This window comes from Dicentrarchus labrax, unplaced genomic scaffold (genome assembly GCF_905237075.1).
Source record: "Dicentrarchus labrax unplaced genomic scaffold, dlabrax2021, whole genome shotgun sequence".
NCBI lineage: Eukaryota > Metazoa > Chordata > Actinopteri > Moronidae > Dicentrarchus > Dicentrarchus labrax.
Window position 1 is genome coordinate 29,798,483 of NW_026136704.1, and position 20,507 is coordinate 29,818,989.

General features: G+C 39.5%; 2 protein-coding genes across 2 annotated transcripts; one reads left to right on the forward strand and one right to left on the reverse strand.

Annotated features, from left to right (window-relative positions):
* Positions 1-706: 706 nt before the first annotated feature.
* On the forward strand, positions 707-14,802 carry LOC127362050 (zinc finger protein 574). Its single transcript, XM_051397321.1, has 12 exons — positions 707-966; positions 2,015-2,342; positions 3,139-3,219; positions 3,394-4,847; positions 6,399-6,542; positions 8,337-8,435; positions 9,224-9,440; positions 10,129-10,199; positions 10,941-11,066; positions 11,316-11,601; positions 12,021-12,766; positions 13,362-14,802. The coding sequence occupies exons 1-12, from the start codon at positions 838-840 to the stop codon at positions 13,626-13,628; spliced, it is 3,948 nt and encodes a 1,315-aa protein (XP_051253281.1). The 5' UTR covers positions 707-837; the 3' UTR covers positions 13,629-14,802.
* Positions 14,791-18,967, reverse strand: si:dkey-182i3.11 (insulin-like growth factor-binding protein complex acid labile subunit). The gene is made up of 3 exons (XM_051398600.1): positions 18,890-18,967; positions 18,207-18,428; positions 14,791-17,669 (listed from the first exon to the last, which is right to left on the reverse strand). Exons 2-3 carry the CDS (start codon positions 18,420-18,422, stop codon positions 15,756-15,758), a joined length of 2,130 nt encoding a protein of 709 aa, XP_051254560.1. The 5' UTR covers positions 18,423-18,428; positions 18,890-18,967; the 3' UTR covers positions 14,791-15,755.
* Positions 18,968-20,507: the final 1,540 nt, after the last annotated feature.

A 20,507-nucleotide genomic window follows, 5' to 3' on the forward strand; every position in this document is an offset into this window, starting at 1 on the left:
TGTAAACCTTAAGCTTTTGTTTTGACAGTTAGTAAACAAAGGAGTTTTAATACTTCAGGGCTCTGGTAACTCTCACATGACTCATTAGTCTCGATATGCTAGAGAAAAGGGATTAATCAAAGGTAATTCGTTCAGTAATTGATAGTAAAAGTAGTCACAGCTCTACTCTAATTCAGAGTATTCACAGTAGGAGTTAGCAGCATTGTTTGTGGCATTTATAGTGAGATTTCTTGTTTTTGTTTCAATAGTCTCAGCTACAGAAAACATTGAAAACACAGATGCTACTGTGTACCTTTTTTTATAAAACACTGAAGTCATTTAAAAATCACAAAGTGAAACCCCAAGAAGAGGTATTGAGAGTAAGTTACCTCTAAAGATAGTGTGAACATAAATGCAGATAGGATGCCAGGTTATTGTTTTGAAGACATGTTTTAGGACTTCAATTGCTGAAAATAACTCATATATTTTTCTTCACCAGGATGAGTTTATAAGATGTTAGATTTGTTTTATATTAATTTATGTTTGTTAATTCACAATAGACCGATAGAATGCCATTAAGATTTAATTATTTTCAAGTAAAAATTGGAATTGTAAAATTAGTTTTTAATGTACAGATCTCTATAAAATGGCACCGTATATATGTTTTTTTTTTTTTTTTTTTTTTTTTTTTGTTATTGCAATTAAAAAAAAAAAAAAATTGCAATCGAAGCAGCTGTTAAGAGTTTTATTTTGAAGGAGGATTTAACCCCTGTGTTACTTCCATTTCCGGAATCAATGGCGCTAACTGCCCGGCTATTTGTCTGCGCCGTTGAATAGCGGTTAACTTTTAACGGTAAAATGTCAGAAAACTTGGTGTTTTATTCACAAACAAAGTCCATCGTGGAGACAGCCATTAAGACCGCTGTCGATGTTATCGGAAAGTCGAAAGAAGACCATAACACCAAGGAGCGGAGTGTGCGACGTAAGGTGAGCCAACGGTTTATATATGAACGTAACTGACGTAAGGTGAGCCAACGGTTTATATATGAACGTAACTGACGTAAGGTGAGCCAACGGTTTCTATATGAACGTAACTTCGTCCAGCGGGTCAGAAATGCTGCAGTTGGGGGAGATGGTGCCGCCGGGAAGAAACCGAGGAGAAGGGTAGCGTAACGGCCAACCAAACAAAGATGGCGGACTGTCGTCGTATAGAGAGTGGCTTGCTAAAAACTGTTAAGATAAAGTTCTGATTGGGGAAAATAAAGTGGGCAACACAAGAAGGTGGACGTTGGCGTTAACGGTTTAACAACTGTTCTTATTTTGGGTTGATAAAGTACAGTTTTCTGTTGTTTTTTTGTTTTTTTTTTAATTAATGGCGTCTGTTAAAATAAGACGTTGCGTTAACCGCCTTTATCGAGACAATGCAGTTAATTAAATTCATGGATAATATGAGTGAGTGTACAGGCTACATACAGTATAAAATCAATATAAAAGGAAATTAAACTGTACAACAAATAACAAAATGTAGGAAAAAGGAAAGATGAATTACAAAAACACAACTGGTCTAAAAATCTGATAGTTGTATGAACATTACTTTTGTTTAGTCCTGGGTTTATATTAGAAATATATCTTACAGGGATTATTTATGAATCTTCCTTTTGCAGACAGTTGTCACATCTCTATTAAAGTGTATAATTAACTACTAAAGATCTAAATTTAATATTAACACTGAAGAGGAAAGTGCCAGTATTTTACTTTCAATGCATCTTTATTTATCTGTCAGCTAATTGTGTCAGGTATGTAGATAAAATCCCTCACAAAGCGCCTTTAATCTGTATATTAAGTACTTTTTAAACTTTACAACCAGTGTATTTATCTTAAATAATGATTTTATCCAACAATTATATTAAATGAACTCATTAGTGGGGGCAGATTGTGGAGGTATCGCAGCAGATACCTTGTGTCCACCATAAATCCATGTTTTTATCTAATAGCTCTTTTATAACAAAATGGTGTTTGCGTTTAATCCTCACAGCCTGATTTTGTCGACATTGTGGAAATGCTGGCACGGGAGGCAACCAGAAAGATCAGCGCCATTTTCTCCCAGCTGTCCTTGATGCTGTGCGACGAAAACCAGACTCTGAAGGCCAAAGTGGGACAGCTGGAGAGCGAGCTGAGGACTGTGAGCGAGAGCTTTGAAAATGCCAGAATGTGGAGGGAAAATGTTCTGAGCGGCTGCCCGGTTCTGTTCGAGCAGAGCGGCCTGATCTTCACCTTGAAGCCGTTCGGGAAGTTAAAAAGAAAGACAGAAACTTTCCCAGAATCGTCGCCTGCCGCTGGGATACAGAGCGGACACGATGCTGGTCAGGAACTGCTCTCTTTTCTTCAGTGTATAATCACCTGAATGTAGGAATCATTAAGTTTTGTTCCCTTAGAATGAGACGTGTTTGTCTACAGACGCAGAAGTTTTTTTCCCCCACATATTAAATGTAACAAGAGTATTTTTACACCGTGCTATTACTTCTTTTACTTTTCTAAAACGCCTGAGTACTATAATTACAGATGCAAAGAGTGGTGAGTTCAGGCAATAAATGATCCTCTGTGGGGGAATTAATGTTTTCTTTCTTTTATTTTCTATTTTAAAAAACAGCAAACACACAAAAAAAGTGGAAAATTACTTCATATTAAGCAAGTTTCACATGGTATCTGATCAAACAGAGATAAAATATATCAACATTAACACTCAAAACGGGAAAATAATGATTTAAAACACCCTCTCAGCAACTGGAATAGGTTTTTCCAAGAAATCTATCAGGTTGCTCCAAACTTAATAATTAATTTGGGGGTTTTCCTTAAATTATGTGTATTTATTCCATAAAGAACAGAAGATATAATAGCTCATTAAACCACACTGATACAGGGAGGTCACTGTACTTCTAACACAGTGGCTGCAGTTATTGCTATTCTTAAAAAAGATAAAGAGTTTAATTTCTGATTATCTGACAGGAAACTGTGTAAATCTAAAATTATTATGCAGTATCATTAAGAGCATTATGATTTCACAGCACCAGAAAAATATTGTGTTTAAACCCACACAGCGTATATATTATTACTGGACACGTACAGTATGATTAATGTGTGTTTGTTTGTATTCTTTAGTATTAAGTTCGTGCTCAGATGGAGGAGAAGCAACAAAGGAGGTGAACTCTGAAGCTGAGTCCTCACCAGCCAATAGACGAGGTGAGATCTTTAATTGGTTTAATACAGAGAAAAAGTCTAGTAAACATGTAGGTGGTCGGTGATTCACAGTCTGAAACTCAACACTTCAAAAGGATTTATGTGCCACAATGTTTCCCTTTACTATAAAAACTCTGAACCTGAGTGGTAACTTTAGTGTTTTCCACTACCGTCTAGACACCGCGCTGGATTATACCACAACAAACACGTCCGAATCCAACAACACTGACAGCCAAATCACGCAGGCAGCAGGAGTCCGGAAGAAAGGGAAGGTGTTCGTATGCGATGTTTGTAACAAGAGCTTCAACCGGCAGTTTCACCTGCTGAAGCACATGAACACTCACAAAGAACAGAGGCCTTTCACCTGCGACCAGTGCCCCAGAAAATTCAGGAATACCGCCACCTTTGAGTACCACCTGCTGCGGCACGAGGAGAAGAAGCACGCTACCTTCAAGTGCCCGCTCTGTGAGAAGACGTTCAGAACCAAAATGCACCTGAAGACTCATCAGCTCGTGCACACGGACACGAGGCCGTTCGTCTGCTCCACCTGCGGGAAGGGCTTCAAAACGAAGCACAACCTGCAGGCTCATCAGATCGTGCACACGGTGGAGAAGCCGCACAAGTGCTCCGAGTGCGGGGAGAGCTTCAGGTACGCGTTCACGCTGCAGTGCCACAGGAGCATCCACACTGGCGAGCATCCGTACAAATGCACGGTGTGCGGCAAAGCTTTCGTAAAGAGGCGGTCGCTCAGGACGCACCAGTCGGTCCACAGAGGGAAGATGTTCACGTGTGAGACGTGCGGAGCGGGCTTCACCCTTCAGCACAACCTGAAGAGACACATTCGTATTCACACGGGGGAAAAACCCTTCAAATGTAAAGTCTGCGGGAAGAGTTTCATTCAGGACAACAAGCTGAAAGCCCACATGCTCCTTCACGGTGCCTCAAAGTCCTTCATGTGTGACCTGTGTGGGAAGACGTTTCTCTACAACTGCCAGCTGCAGAAACACCAGAAGGTAGCTCACGATGAAAGACACGGGCGCGTCATCAGAAGACGGAGTCGAGAGCGAGGTAACCGCACAGTCATCTATCGGCGGGACCGCACGACAGACGACGTGACGCCGTTCAGCTGCAAGACCTGCCGCAAGGGCTTCGACACGGCGAGTTCACTGAAGAGACACGAGCTCATCCACACGGGTCAGATGCAACATAACTGCGACACGTGCGGGAAGTCTTTTTTCTACAAAGCGACGTTCGACTACCACCAACGGGTCCACTCCGGCGAGCGGCCGTACGCCTGTGACGTGTGCGGGAAGAGGTTCATCATCCTTCAGGCTCTCAAGTCCCACAAACTGCAGCACTCCGGAGAGAAACCGCACAAGTGCGAGCAGTGCGGCAGGGCCTTCAGGATCTACACCAACTACCTCCGACACTTACGGGTCCACACGGGGGAGAAGCCCTACGAGTGTGAGGTTTGCGGCGTGAGGTTCAGGCAGCTCGGACACGTGAAGTTTCACATGCAGGTACACACGGGAGAGAAACCGTATTCCTGCAGCGGCTGCGGACTTGGATTTTCAGACTCGAGGCTCCTCAAGAAACATAACTGTACTGAGAAATACCAGAAAATGTTGGACTGAGCACCTGGGGATAATAATGACGATGCAGTAGTCGTCTCTTTGTATTCTTACCTGTAGTCCTGGAAACCGGTTTAGCATTGTTAGCTGAATCACTGGATTGTCATTGGGTTGAAGAATTACGCTTTGAAAATGTTTATTGTTTATTATGAGAGTTGTAACTAAACTGGCCACAATTTTAAAGGATTATTTAAATGTTTCTGGCGTCTTTTTATCGTGTATATATATATATATTGTTGTTTCTAGAGTCTCAGCAGCAAAACGTCTGAAAACTTGAAATGTGTAATTGTACACTTTGAAGTGCCCTCAACTAAACATACAGCCAGCAGATAGACAACAACAAGAATTCTGCATTTAAATAAAGGTTGTTTTAAAAAAATAAAAATATTGGATTATATTTTCTAATAATCCAAACAGCAAAACAAAGTAAATTAATGTCTGAATAAAACTAAAATCCAAATTTAAAATAGTTTTTCTGAACAGCTTTCCAGCGATAATGTGTTGCTTTTATTTTAAAAGGATAAAAAAAAGATTTTATAATAATATAATAATATATAATTTGAATAAAATATGTTGAACTTTTGTTATAGTTTGGTGACTTGTGTTAAATTTGAAAGTAATTACCAGAAATATTCCTGTTATTGTATCTAACTTGGCTTTGTGTTGGTGTAGTTCCTCACTGTGGCCACTGGAGGGCAGCAGACACTAATAATGCTGATGTTACTGTTATTATTTGTTATAATCACACAGATTATCACCTCACACATTGATATTAATATTGATTAGCCTAATTAACACGACTGTATTGTAGTGTTTCAGTTCCTAACTGTGGCAGCAAACACTCGTGTTTCTAAATACACCACCAGTAGTATTATGGCCCTACTTCTAATTCAGTGTTAGACTAGTAACTAACAAAAATATATAATATATAAATACTATTACTTTACTTATTACTCCTTGGCAACAGCAAATTAGTTACACTTCTAGTTATATTACTTCTCTGCTACTCCCCACAAAATTAGTAATTGTGTCCTTTCTCTCCCAAAATCCAGACGTGTAACAATTAAAATTCAGTTTTGCTGGTTAAAATCAAAGTAATGTGAATATTTCCAGCTGTTTCCATCTTCCAAACTAGTTTCTTCGACGATTACAAGAAAATGAATCCAAGGATGTGGATTTGAAACAAATTAGTAGGCTGGTGACAACAAAAATAATTATTTTTTTGGGGGGGTAACTGTATTATTATTACTTTAACTTATTAGTAATGAGTTACACTACTAGTTACTGGGGGAAATAATATAATTACTGTAATATAACAATAATGAGTGAACGCTGCTGAAGGGACTGTATGGGAGTATGCGTGCTTTTATTTTGAAGAACCTGAACTGGGAAGAGGAAATGAGATCTGTGTTGTGAGTGGGACGAGTTCCCCACAACGACAACATTGTCGCACCAAAAGCTGTTTGTTTCATTATATATATATTTATATTTATATTTATATATATATAAAAACTATAGAAGTCAAACCAACATTTACAGCGGACACATTAATCTGTCACTATGTCAGATTTGGAGGCGCAGGTGGGCGCCATTTTGGAGATAATGGTCAACGCGGGTGTCTCAGAAATGAGCAAAGTTACCGGCGAAGTGTCTTCACGTGCGACCGGACACACTCACGGGTCGTCGGCGGAGACGGTACGGTAACGTTAATGAGCCGGTGGTTGCTGTCGGTTACATCCTCCTCCTCCTCCTTCCTCCTCTTCCTCCTCCTCCTCTTCTTCTTCTTCAGGCGTCTAAACGAGCAGCTGATCATAGAAATAGAAGAGCTAGCTATCTGCTTTAAGTCGGATAAACAGTCGCTGCGGGGCTGATGTGCTGTGTGTGTGTGTGTGATTATTGATTATTGATTACATTTAAATATGTGCGTCTGGTCGATGAAGGGAGCCTAACAACCGACTAGAATCCATCTTTGATCGCCATTTTGAGTCGTGCAGCATCTATCTGCTGTATGTCTACAGACAGCGACAAGTTACACACAACTTATTGATCACCTGTGTTGTTTACAGGTGTTTACAGGTGTTTACAGTTGTTTACAGTGGTGGGAAGTATCCATTTGCTTTACTTAAGTTCAGTTTTGAGGTAATTTACTTGAGTGTTTCCTCTTTATGTGACATTTTAGAGGCAAAATATTTAACTTTTCTCTACATTTATATTTAAACTTTAGTTAAAAGTTGCTTTGTCAGGTGATTAATACCAATTATAATGTCACTGAGGATGAATTTAATTCTGTCTGTCTGAATCTAAAGTGAAGAACCCTGATTTGTTTTGGTTGTCTGAATCAGAATCACTTTTATGATCCAGGTAAATGTGCACATACAAGGAATTTGATATCTCAATGTGTACAAACACAGATTAATAACAGCATAAATAAACAGAACAAGTCCAACAAAAAAGACGCAGACTTATATGTGCAGTTATATAGAGTTATACATATATGTAAACAAACATTGTAGACAGTAGACAGAGTACAAAGGGTGCTGAAATAAGTATTTTATGTGTAGATATGAGTCTAATAAGATATTTTGGTTAAGAAAAGTGAATGTTTTCTGTTTTTGTCACGTGGACATCTTAAATACATTCAAATCAATCAATAAATAATAATATAATATTATAATAATGAATTATAATGTAGGAGACGATGTATGAGAACCACTGATTATAGCTAGGGCTGCACGATATACTGAAAACATCATTTTAATATTATTTTAACAGATATTGCGACATGATTCACGATTACTGGGAATTATCATTATGATTCACAAATTTAATTTTAACTGAAAAACTATTAAAATCATGATTATGTTGTTTGTCTGTGCCAAATAAAGAAGAAAAGTTATATTGATAATATTTTGATTTATTGTGCAGCTAATTAAAAACTACTGTGAGAACTAATGGTTGGAAGGAGTAAGTATGATTTTGAGGTAGACCTACTTGTATTTTATAATACTTCTACTTTAACTCTTGTTTATCTTGTTTATCTGACACAGCCAAAATAAACTGGTAAAATTGAGATTATACAACTTTGTCCTGGAAGTCTGTGTGTGCGCTGACTTATATACATTTGATACTTATTTTATTATTATTATTTACTAATAGTAGCCAACTTATTGAATGTTGGACTTTACACTTTTATCTTTTAGTAACTTTAAGTAATAGATGTGAATTATATAATGTGAATAATATTCTGTATTCCCACAGAGACAATTAGTGTGATTGTTGTTGGGATGTAACAAAAGACTTTTCACCATAAGATATAACCTATAATAAGAATAATGGTCCTCTATATCTCCTGAGTGCATTATTTATTATTATTAGAGGATTAATAAGCTCTTACTCTATAGTAGAAGTATTACTCTCCCTGATTATCTTATCACTTCATTTTTCAGTGTGTTTCTGCCAGCTAACAGTGATCCGTGTTGTTCCCGTCAGGTGATCCAGTTTAGCGTCTTCATGACGTCTCTGGCTCGAGAAGCTGTGGAGAAGATCTGCCAGCTTTTCCACGAGTGCTCCTCTCTGCTGCAGTTGGAGGTACGTTGCTGTGTTTGTGTTGCAGCCGTAATGTTGGGGAAATAAATGTACTTTTTTAAAGGGTGTCATCATATCAGGATCTTATATCAGCATGTTTTCCTGATGCTGAGTTTCTAATTTCTTATTAAAATATATCTCTACATGTCAGGCATTACAATTTTTACATTTAGCCTCAATATTCAGAACTTATGCATATGATATGTGTTCTGCAGGGGCATTAATTCATCTGTGAAAGAACGACTTTCAACACATCAACTTTTCCTTCATAGACCTTTAATGAAGACGATTATTTTCATTATCTGATCATTTTCCTGATCAATTGCTTAATGGATGGCTCTATAATACATCAGAAAATAGTTTAAAAGTTCCATTACAACTTCCTAAAGTCCTTTAAATTGCTTATTTCTCACGGCCAACTGTTCAAGAGCTAAAGATATCAACAGTATTGATTATCAAAATAGTTGCAGATACCACAAATAAATACTGTGATGCACAAATGTGAGAAGCAACTGTTTTCTTCAGTCTGTGGTTTTTCTGTTTGTCTCTGATGCAGTTTCTTTATCACTTCATAATAGGTTTAAGGCTTTACTGTCAGTGTTTATAATGTTATAATAATATGACAGGATGATTCAGCCAGCCGGAGAAAGTTTACAATAAAAACAAAACATATAGCAGTTCAAAATATTATTTAAATAATGTATATATACCATCATAGCACCCAATTCCAGTGGAAAACCAGATAGCTACAAAGTGATTTGTGTTTAAAAAGCTTAGGTTTGTCTGTGTAGGTGACACAGGGTGTTGCAGAGATCGAGGACCTGAGGAGGAGACTGGAGGTGGCAGAGACGGAGCTGAAGCTGGTGCTGGAGGGCAGCGGAGGTCAGAGCGCAGCCGAGGAGCTGACGGAGGAAAGCAGCCGACCGAAGCAGGGGAGGAAGACTCCGACCAATGGAGCAGAAGGAGAGCCTGTCCAGAGCCAGCGCTCAGGGAGGAAGAGCCGGAGAGGTGATGAGTTTATCCTTGAGATATGTTGATATTGTACACTATTGTTAATCACAAGTTTGAGGGACTTGTCTGTCACTTTACTTTCATGCTACTTGATACTTGGAGTTAAATATTATACTTTTAACTCCACTGCAGTTATTTGATACTTAGTTACTAGTTTCTTTCCAGATTGAGATTATTAATACAAAATATGAATCAACTAATGAATTCTGATATATAAGATAAACTACCCAGCAGCATATTAAGATCTTAAAATTAGCCCAAACTTTACCAGCCGCAACAATAAAGCGATGAACACATGAATGCATCACTAACTGCAATCCAGTCATCTATATATTTAAGTATATTTTAATGCTTTTTTGCTGCTTTTAAACTGTGTTATTATTACTTTTACATATTAAAGGATCTGAATACTTCTTCCATTACTGTACAAATGTGAGGAACAGTAACTACATTTACTTTACAACTTAAAGTTGATTAGAATAAATAGGCCCATAGATTTTACTTAACTGCTGTTGTCTTTTGTTTTTGTGCAACTGAGCAGCATATGAAAAATGCATTTCACATATCCGCAAGATAATAATAAACTCCTTTAGATCATTTTATGTGCTGCGTCTCCGATGTTTCTCTGTCAGAAATTGCCACAGAAATACTGATAAACAACCCTTTTTTTTTTTATTATTTACAGTTGTGGCTGGTGGTGATGCTGGAGTGAAGAGATCACCTATAATTCACCTCTGGAAAGGCCGAACTTATGAGGTAAAACTCTTGTCTCGTCTGTGTTGAGGTTGAATTGGGCTTTATACTGGTCTCTCTTTCCCACTTCCTGTTAAATTCCTCACATGTTTCTCACACAGTCATGAAACAGAGAGCACAAACAGGACATATTTCTAAATGAATATGGCCAACTAAAACATATAACATCAAAGAATGCAATTTAAGTTATTTTGTATCTTTTTGTATTGTTTTATTGCTAAACTACATGACCAAAAGTATGCAGAAACACTGTCATTACACCCAAATATGAACGTGGGCATCTGCTGCTGTAACTATTCTGGGAAGACTTTCAACACAATTTCAGAATCTGGCTGCAGAGAATTGCACTCATTTAGCCACAAGAGCATTAGTGAGGTCCAACACTGGTGTTGGGAGATGAGTTCTGGCTCACAGCTGCCCCAGTTCATCCCAAAGATGTTGGGTTGACAGGCCAGTCAACCATTAAAACCATAAAAGCCAGAAAACCATTTCTTTGTTGAGTTGGTATTGTGCATGAGGGCATTCTCATGTTAAAAAGGTTCTACCTCGAACTGTTCACTGTTGTCTAAAATACCATTGTACACTGTAACTGAAGATTTCCCCTAATTCGAATTAAGGGACCGATACCGAACCATGAAAAACACCCACACCAAAAGTACCCATATCTTTTTATTAGTTCCACCCAGTCACCGTGTTGTCTGTGTTTTGACTGTTAAATCTCTCCATACTCTCTCTTCCTCTCAGGACAGTGTCCAACCTGTGATAATAAAGGAGGAAGGATTGGAGGCATTGGCTGACCAGGCGTCCTCTGATTCTGGTCAGTACAGAGATGACCCGGGCCAGGATGATGGTGACGACCCAGACTACCAGGTTGATTTCACTATCTATCTATCTATCTATCTATCTATCTATCTATCTATCTATCTATCTATCTATCTATCTATCTATCTATCTATCTATCTATCTATCTATCTATCTATCTATCTATCTATCTATCTATCTATCTATCTATCTATCTATCTATCTATCTATGCATGCTGGGCTTACCATTAGTCCACCATGACCAGGAAAAGTGGGTTTAAGGAAATGAATTAACAATTTATAAATGGTTTCTTTTAGTTGGAGCCAGAAGATCCAGATGACGGTGACCCAGGATACACCACCAGACCCAAACGTATTGTAAAGCCCAAGTCCCATCGAGGCCGAGCGAAGAAGGAGGGTCAGAGTCAGAACCAGCAGCCTCTGAGCTGCAAACACTGCAGGAAGACCTTCACCAAGCTGCTGCAGCTCAAAGCCCACCAGGCCGTCCACGGAGCGAATGCAGAGAAGCCCTTCCACTGCACTCAGTGCGGCAGAGGCTTCTCGTTCCAGCGAAGCCTCAATGCACACATGCTGCTTCATACAGGTGAGTGTTCAGCTTTATGTCAAACCAACAGCCCTGACGTAATACTGCCTTAAAAAGTTGCTATGTTTGCATCCATAAACACACACAGGAAACATATTTACATATACACATACACATATATACAGCAACATTAGCATTCATTTGTGTGTTTCTGAAGTTCAATATTCACTCGATGTTCCATTTCCTTCACCAGTGAGTCACTAACTTTGTCTGCCATTGTCTGCTGACAGGTTTATCAAAACAATGAGGGTGCTCAGTCGCTCAGTAGGGCTGCAGAACAGGGTGGCTGAAACCCCTTTCACATTACATTCTGTCATTTGATTCATGAAAAATGTTTATAAGGGGAGCTTTAAAAAGCATGTGTCTGGATGTAGGCCATATTCTTTTACTCTTAAAATACTTATTGCTCCCATATACAGGTGAGAGACCACACACCTGTGATGTCTGTGGGAAGGGTTTCACCCTGAAGCAGCTCCTGAGGAACCACCAGCGTCTCCACGCTGAGGTTCGGCCGTTTCGATGTGAACAGTGCGGAAAGAGCTTCTACCGAGCCCACGGCCTGAAAATGCATCAGATGGTCCACACGGGAGAGCGGGCCTATAACTGCCAGTACTGCAACAAAAGCTTCACAATACAAGGTAACTTGCAGCGCCACCTGCGCATACACACGGGGGAGAAGCCGTTCAGGTGTGAGACTTGTGGCAAAAGCTTCAACCAGGCTGACACTCTGAAAGGCCATCAGCGGATACACACTGGTGAGCGACCCTTCAACTGCGAGACCTGTGGCAAATGTTTCATCCAGAAGAGTGCCTTGAAGATGCACCAGAAGACCTCTCACTCAGGGGAGAACTCGCTGGCATGCGTGGCATGCGGCACTACAGTGGCCTGCGTGGACTCGCTTCGCAAACACCTCCAGACGCATTCGGCGACTATTCCGTGCACGTGCGTGCTATGCGGCCGGCGGCTCAGCTCCATCACCGACCTGCGCTCACACCAGCAGCACCACACCGTGGACAGACCTCACAGCTGCGGTCTCTGCGGGAAGAGTTTCAAGTCGTCCAGTTACCTGAAGATTCACCTGAAGACACACAGCGGGGAGAGGCCGTTCTCCTGCGACATCTGCGGTCGCATGTTTACACAGCACAGCAGCCTTAAATCACATCAGGTAGGTTTGCATTGATTCTTGTTTTTGTACTGCACAGGTTCAACAAGAGGGGCTGTGTAAGTGGAAAGATATCCCAATCACAGTCTACACACTACATGGTTTGTAGCAACATCCATGTTTGAGCCACTCAAAAGAAGGTGGGACTCATTCCAGATATAACCAAGATATTTTATGGTTCTATATAATGAAAAAATAGAGCTAACAGAAGCACAATTTAATCAAAAATCTCAAATATAATTTCTGTGTTTATACATTTATTAAAAAGCACCTCAGCAACCCTTGTTTTTGCTACCTACAGTGTATGAAGAGTGAGCTCTTGCTGCAGTGATGTAGAAGAGTACTTAGGCCGTATTCAGGCTGCTAAATCCTACACACCTTTGAAGGTCACTGTAACTGATGATAATGATAATAATGATTGTAATACAGTGAAACCATGATACCTGACCATGATAACCTCATACCATTGTAACCCTAACAAGCAAGTATGAACACTTTATGTCCCAATGTGGTTTAAATCCTTATACAGGACTCAACAGTTCAGATCCTACATATAAAAATGATTTTACAGCTTTACTTTTAACCTTCCTCTTTAAAGGTGGTCCACACAGGAGAGAAACCATTCAGCTGCGACACGTGTGGGAAATGTTTCAGCAACACGGGCAACCTGAACAGACACCAGCGTATCCACACTGGGGAGAAGCCATTCAGCTGCGACACATGCGGCCGCAGCTTCAACCAGGGCAACAGCCTGAAAGCCCACCAGCAGATACACACCGGGGAGAAACAGTTCATGTGCGACAAGTGTGGGAAGAGTTTCTCCTACCTGAGGAACCTGAAGGACCACAAGTGTTTCTATGTGTGAAGCTAAACTGTGATGAGACACCTGCCCTGGTGGCAGAGTGGATGATGTAGCCTTCCCAGTACCTGTTGAGGAATAAATGACTGGATGGATAATAAAAGATGAGTTTGCAGTGACAGTGGTTTTGGTGATTATGAAGTTGAGTCTACCAGATTTGTTTTGTTTCACAACCAAGCTATCCTCAGAAAGGAGGTGGGGATAGATGCACCTTGTTATGTTATAAATTTAAAGGACCAGTGTGTAGCAGATTGGAACTAACTGAACACCGATCTGTATTAAACAGGCTGAGAATGAGAACACGCTATGAAGTGTGTAGGAGAAAGAATAGATTATACACTAATGAAAACATACTTATGTATATTATATTCCATTTCTGCCAATAGATCCTTCTTAATGTTACACACTGGACCTTTAAGGCGTTTACCTGTTTGCAGTGAGTCAAACAGGTATGACAGCTGGAATAAGGTACAAGAGATCATGAAAAGAAGAAGTGTGTCTTAATGGACAACGTAAAGACAAAAGTATCATGGAGGAATCTGCATGAACCGAGAGCCTTTTAGTTCTTTATTTGAATATATTTGTAAGCAGAGTTTGCTGGCAGATGTCTGGGTGAAAGTTTAAAAACGTTACAGTCAGCTTGTTATACAGAAGAACCCGAAATAAATCAGGTCAAGCTGCAACTCGGTACTACAACAAAAAGCCAACAGAATTAGACTTAACAGCACAATTGTAAGAAGAGACATCCCTTTAAATGAAATTGTGGCAAATAGATTTAAAAATGTCAGTCATTATTGTCAGAGTCCTGAATTACTAGAGGAGTCATAAACAGTCTTACCAGCCACACTTAAAATGTATCAGTATTTTGCTGACAGATATTAAATAAGATTCATGATTTTGAAACAACCATTTTGAAGTTGTAAGACTGACATTTATTAACCAACTTGAAAAGTGCTTTCCTGTCCTTTTTCCAAACACGGTTTCAGATGATGTTCTCTAATAAGATAAATTAAATACAACTGTGAGTTTTTGGAAACAAAGTTGCCTCGAGTGCTTTATTAGAGCTGATGTGCTCACTGATGTTCAGAATGTTTCCTCTGTAACTTCTCTTGTGGAGTGTATGTTTGTTATATCTCAACTTTGTGACTGTGAGTCAAACTGATAAACATTGAAATTTAAACCTTGTGAGTTTTATTTTATCGATTTTTACAATGCATTGGAAGACACGGAAGCCCTAAAGGGCCATGCATTCATGCATTTTATTTCCTCCTGTAAAAACATATTGCTCAATAATTCCTGGCTATGGATGGTATATTTGACTTCTACACATACAAGAATACAAGTATACTTAATATCAAGCATTTTTACTGCACCAATTTGGAGAAATACAACAATTAAATTCCATATTTGTACCTGTTTTTACAGTACCTCAAATATATGAAAAGATGCCACTTGGAGGTACAAATATGGAACTTTTGTTGTGGTATTTCTCCACATTGGTGCAGTAGAAATGCTTGATATTAAGTATGTTTTTTTTCATCATGGGCGCATGAAACACTTTAATAAGATCTCGAGAAAATTATCACGGGAAAACGGAGGAAATAAAATGTATGAATGCATGGCCCTTTAGGGCTTCCGTAGGGAAGAAGCATAAAGAGTTTAAAATCTTTTTGAGTGGTATGCTGTCCAAATCAAATGCACACACACAAACACACTCGACAATTATTTTCACAGTATTTATGAACACATGCTCAACCCTCACTGCCTTTAAGTAAGACTCTAACTCATAATATCATCAAGATACAAAACCAGGAGTCACTAGAAGTCCATGATGTCCAGTGTTGAGGTATTTGTGCTAGAATTTGCATACCAAAACATAAATGTTTGTATTCACGTTTAATATACCCAGATTTAATTGTCTTAAGCGTTATTTCTCAGTTCTGCAAGAATCCTCTTAATGCTTTCAAATATTACACTTTTGCAGGATCATGTTATTCTAGTGTAAATTTTCCTTGAATGAATCTCACACAGTAGTATTCAGACTAACAATACATTGAGATTGTGGTGCAAATACTTAGAAGACAAGAACAGACATGAAAAGCAAAGAAGAGGACTTAACCGCGACAAAGGATGTCACAGTGGGCTGACAGCTACAAGAACAAATGTGAGCAGATTCAGCATTTCCAGAGGAAGTGAAGGTGATGAGCCACTTGCAGCACTTGTAATGCAATGATTTTGTAACAACAGGGGAGAGAGAGTTTCCTGCGAGACCGGTGTATCCTGAGTAGAGCTGGTGAAGGGTGAGTACGAAGAGCGTGAAGAAGTGGAGTTTGACGATGAGGCGAGGAAGCAGGTGGGTTGGTCTCGGAGCTTGTCTCTGTGCGTGTTGACCCAGCAGCTGATGTAGACAATATGTGCACAGGTGCAATCCCACAGATTACCTGACAGATAGACGGCACTCAGGTTTCTTAAGAACTCAAAAGTGCCATGCTCCACTGATCTGAGCCGGTTGGACTTTAGACTCAGTTTCTGGAGATTTGAAAGTCCTCGAAATACATCAGGCGGCAAGTGATCCAGCTTGTTTCCATCCAAGTGGAGTTCTGTTAGGTTTGAAAGTCGGGCAAAGAGCTGAGGGTGTAAACTGTCCAGGCTATTGTTATTTAGCATAAGCCTGCGGAGGTTGTGGAGGAAATAGAAGGTGATGAAAGGGATGTCATGGAGCTGGTTGAAGTTCAGCATGAGCTCTTTAAGGCGGGTCAACCTTACAAAGTCATGAGGAGACAGCTCTGAGATGCGGTTGTTATCCAGATCCAGTGTTATAAGATGTGTTAGATTCATGAACAGGCCTGTGGTAAGGTTATCTATGCGGTTTTCATCTAGTTTTAACTCTTTTAAACTGACAAGGTCTCTGAACTGGTCCTGGTGTAGAGAGGAGAGACGGTTGCGGGAGAGACTCAACAAATGTAGTCTCACCAAACCATGGAAGACTGAGGGATGTAGAGACTTGATGTGGTTGTCACTGAGGTGTATTTCCTTGAGGTTCCTCATCTTGTGGAAAACACCTTTGGGAAGGTGCCTAAGAGAGGTGTGCTCCAAGTACAGGTTCTGTAGTGACTTGAGCTTGTTGAAAATAGTATGGTGCAGCTCCTGGATGCTGTTGTTCGACAGCTGTAGCTCTTTGAGGCTGGACAGCCGATCAAACACCCCAACTGGTATGGCAGAGATCTGATTGCTGTCCAGCTGCAGCTCTTTCAGGTTTTTCAAGTTACTGAATACATCCAGAGAAAGAGATGTAAGTCTGTTCCTGTACAAATCAAGAGACTCAAGGCTGCTCAGGTTGTTGAAGACTTTAGAGGGAAGAGAATCTATGAGGTTGACACTGAGGTCCAGCTCTTTCAGCATGGTCAGACCTCTCAGGGATCCCTCAGACAGAGTGGTCAGCTTGTTGTTTCTCAAGTATAGAATAACCAACAGGCTCAGTGAGGAGAAGCATTCCTCTGGAAGGGTGCTGAGGCTGTTTGACTGTAGATACAGATGCCTGAGCCTGTTTACATCCCTCAGTGCTGCAGCTGGAACAGTGACCAGCATGTTGCCACTCAGGTCGAGGTGTAGGAGACCCGTCGCTCCTTTGAAGCTGGCCTCATCCACACTTGTGATTCTGTTTTTGGACAGAAAAAGTTTCTCCAGCACAGTTGAGTTCTTGAACACACCTTCCTCTATCTTTGTTATGTTATTATGGCTTAAGTAGAGGCCAGCGAGAGCAAAGGCTCCTTCCAATCCACCAACCTGTAACATTTGAATCTGGTTGAAGTTCACATACAGTGTCTTCAGATTAGCCAATCCACGGAGGAATCCGATTGGTAGATATTTGATCTGGTTCTCACTCAGGTCCAGTATTATGAGAGCAGGGCAGTTGAGGAACTGACCAGGGTGTAGAACCGTCAGACCATTACCACGTAGCAAGAGCTTAGACAGCTTCGTCATACTGGGCCAAACTGGGTTGAGGGATAGGAAGACATTCAGCTGATTCTTAGTCAGGTCCAGGACCTGACAGAAGGAGAGAAGTCTGTTATGTATTCATTCTTAATTCTTATAAAACCTTGCAACTCTTGGCAAGAAAGTGTATTTCCTAAAAATGTTGAACTACTTCTTTAATTCTCACTTGGAGGAAGAAGACCACCAAAACAAGCTACAAAACAGCCTTATATATTATTGGTGTTTACTATCTTTCAGGTAGCCATTCGTGTCCTTTCACTATGGTAGAATAGAGATTTAAAAGATGGTTGAGATACTGTACGTTATCCATGCTACTGAACCTTTAGTGGCAACACTAGGTATGTGTTGTAAAATACTGGACAAATACACAACCTCTAGCTAATATGTTACATTATGTAAAACCACCAGAATGTTTCTTTAATTTAGCTTTAATTTATCACTATTTTGCTGCAGGATATCACCAGTAGACAGATACTGGAGGACATATATATATATATATATATTATCCTGCTGCAGGGTTTGTGCTACACCATTTTTCAAAAGCATCACACACAAAGTACAGTTTACACGCTGCAGTTTGTTTCGTACCTGCAGCTTCTCCAGCCCACGCCAAGGTATTTCCTGTATCTCGTTGTATGAGACGTACAGCTTCTCTGTGCCATCTGGCAGCTTGGGGATCTGGTTCAGTCCTTTATTCTGACACGCTATAGCCGACAGATTGTAGAGACATTGGCAGGTTGGGGGGCAGAGGTTAGACGCCCACACCAAGAGGCTCAAGGAGGCCAGAGTTAAGGCTGCCAGCATGGTTGGCTACAGCAGAAAACAAACATGGAGCATGCATGGGAGGATTGAAACAGTACAATACCGTAATATTATTTTTAAGTTTGCTTCACTAAATCACTAAATCCCTATCACATTCAACTAATATTTTCATCTGTGTATCTAAAAGTAATCTCTTTAGTTAACATCATAATTTGCTGATTTGTAAAGGCCTTATTTTAGTTAGATGAAAAAGAGAAATAAACTTTACATTCCTAAAGGAAATGTAAATAGTTACAAGAATACATTGAAGATAATTAAAGGTTCTTGAAACATTTCCTTTTATATTGTACAATGTATCAATTGCAACACTGGGTGGCAAATATAAATTACAAATTAAATACTTTCAAGGTTTATATGTTTGGGTGTGGTTAAAAGAGTTGTACACCTCTTCAATAAATAATTAAAGTGCGTTTTAAGACCATTGTAATTGCTTTAAAATCAAAACTTACCACTAATGCGAAGGCAGCGCTTGAAGTTGTGTTGCAGGATGTTCTTGCTAACTGCTTTCCTGACTGTAGAAACGTCTGTGTAAGATATGTTCATGTGTCGCAGAGGAAGGTGTGGTTATGAAAATAGAAAATTTACCTGGTTTGGTCAAACCAATGTGGTTATGGGTCTACATCTCTAACAAGAGCGTCTCGTCACAGCAATGCACAGTTTCTGTCATGCATAAGGAAAGAAACTGAAAACCCCCCACTACACAAATCACATCATTAGATACAGTAATTTCTTCTTCCAGAGAAATCAAGACCCAATAAGGAATGGGCCTATAATAATACAGCGGCTGTACAGTTCTTTCAAAATAGTGTGATAATACAAAGACATACACAGATAATTTAAAGCTATAGTTAGTAACAGATTCATCTGGCTCCCCCTAGTGCTCATTATGGTATTTGCAACAATCAAACAAATCTGAACGAAAACAACCAATCAGAGCTAAAAAAGATAGTTTAGTATCAAATACCAATGCTTTGGGACCTGGGAATGAGACTCCATAATCAACTATCTTTAAGCTACCAACCCAAAGTGGTATTTGACGTCAATATAAAAAAATATAAATAGATATCAATGACTGATATCATCCATTCAGGAGACACACTGCATGTTTGTTGCATATTTACACATTTTGCGGCATGTGGCTGTAATTTCAATTAGTTTAAAAAACATTTTTATATGGTTTCTATGGTTGTTTATCGGTTTTGTTCAGTGGTTGTTTTCTGTCTCTGTTGTGTTCAGTGCCATGTTAAATTCCAACTGATTCATGTGTTTGTTCATTCAGCTGTTTCCCTCATTTACTAGATAACCACAATGGGAACAGGACAGGGGAGGTGTGTGTGTTGATTTTATACCTGTAGATTTAGACACATCAGCAGAAGGTGAGCAGTTAAACGTCCTGTAACTTTAGACATTCCTCTCTTACGGTGTCTGTCTGCTGTTTGGTGCTGAGCAACTAGAGTAAAGTGGGTTTTTAGAGCTTTTTCACTGAAACCAAACAAACGTCAGAGTGGTGAGAGTGAACCAAAATGATAAAGTTTCGGGTCAGACAATTAAACAATGAGCTGAAACTATAAAGCTCTGTGCAGCTGAAGGGAGCTACAGATTGAGGTTATAATTCTCTGAGGGTTTGTTACAACTAGCGTCCTGTAAAAAGAGGATATGATTAGACTGTTTTTGTATTCATGAGAGCCAGGTTGAGTTTATTTATACCTTTAGATTGAGGATGTTTTTGGAAAAGTATTTCATTTTGGTTGATATATACTTTTAACAGCACCATAGCTCACTGAGTTTCACCTCAGCTCTTAATAAAATATAGTTTCTGCCATTGACACAACAACCAGAGACCAATGAGGCAATCATCTGGGGCCTAAAAAAACAGAATAAATGGCTTGTGCAGCTTTACTGATTTTATTTATCTAAATCTTTACTGGAAGCACAGGTTTGTGCAAGTATGTAATAAGTAAATAAGTAAGATAAATATTTTCCTGATTTGGAAAATTGGATTCAATTCAGATTTGAAAATGTGTTTGGGTTAGTAGATCAAAACTAAAGCTGAATAGTTTTATATAC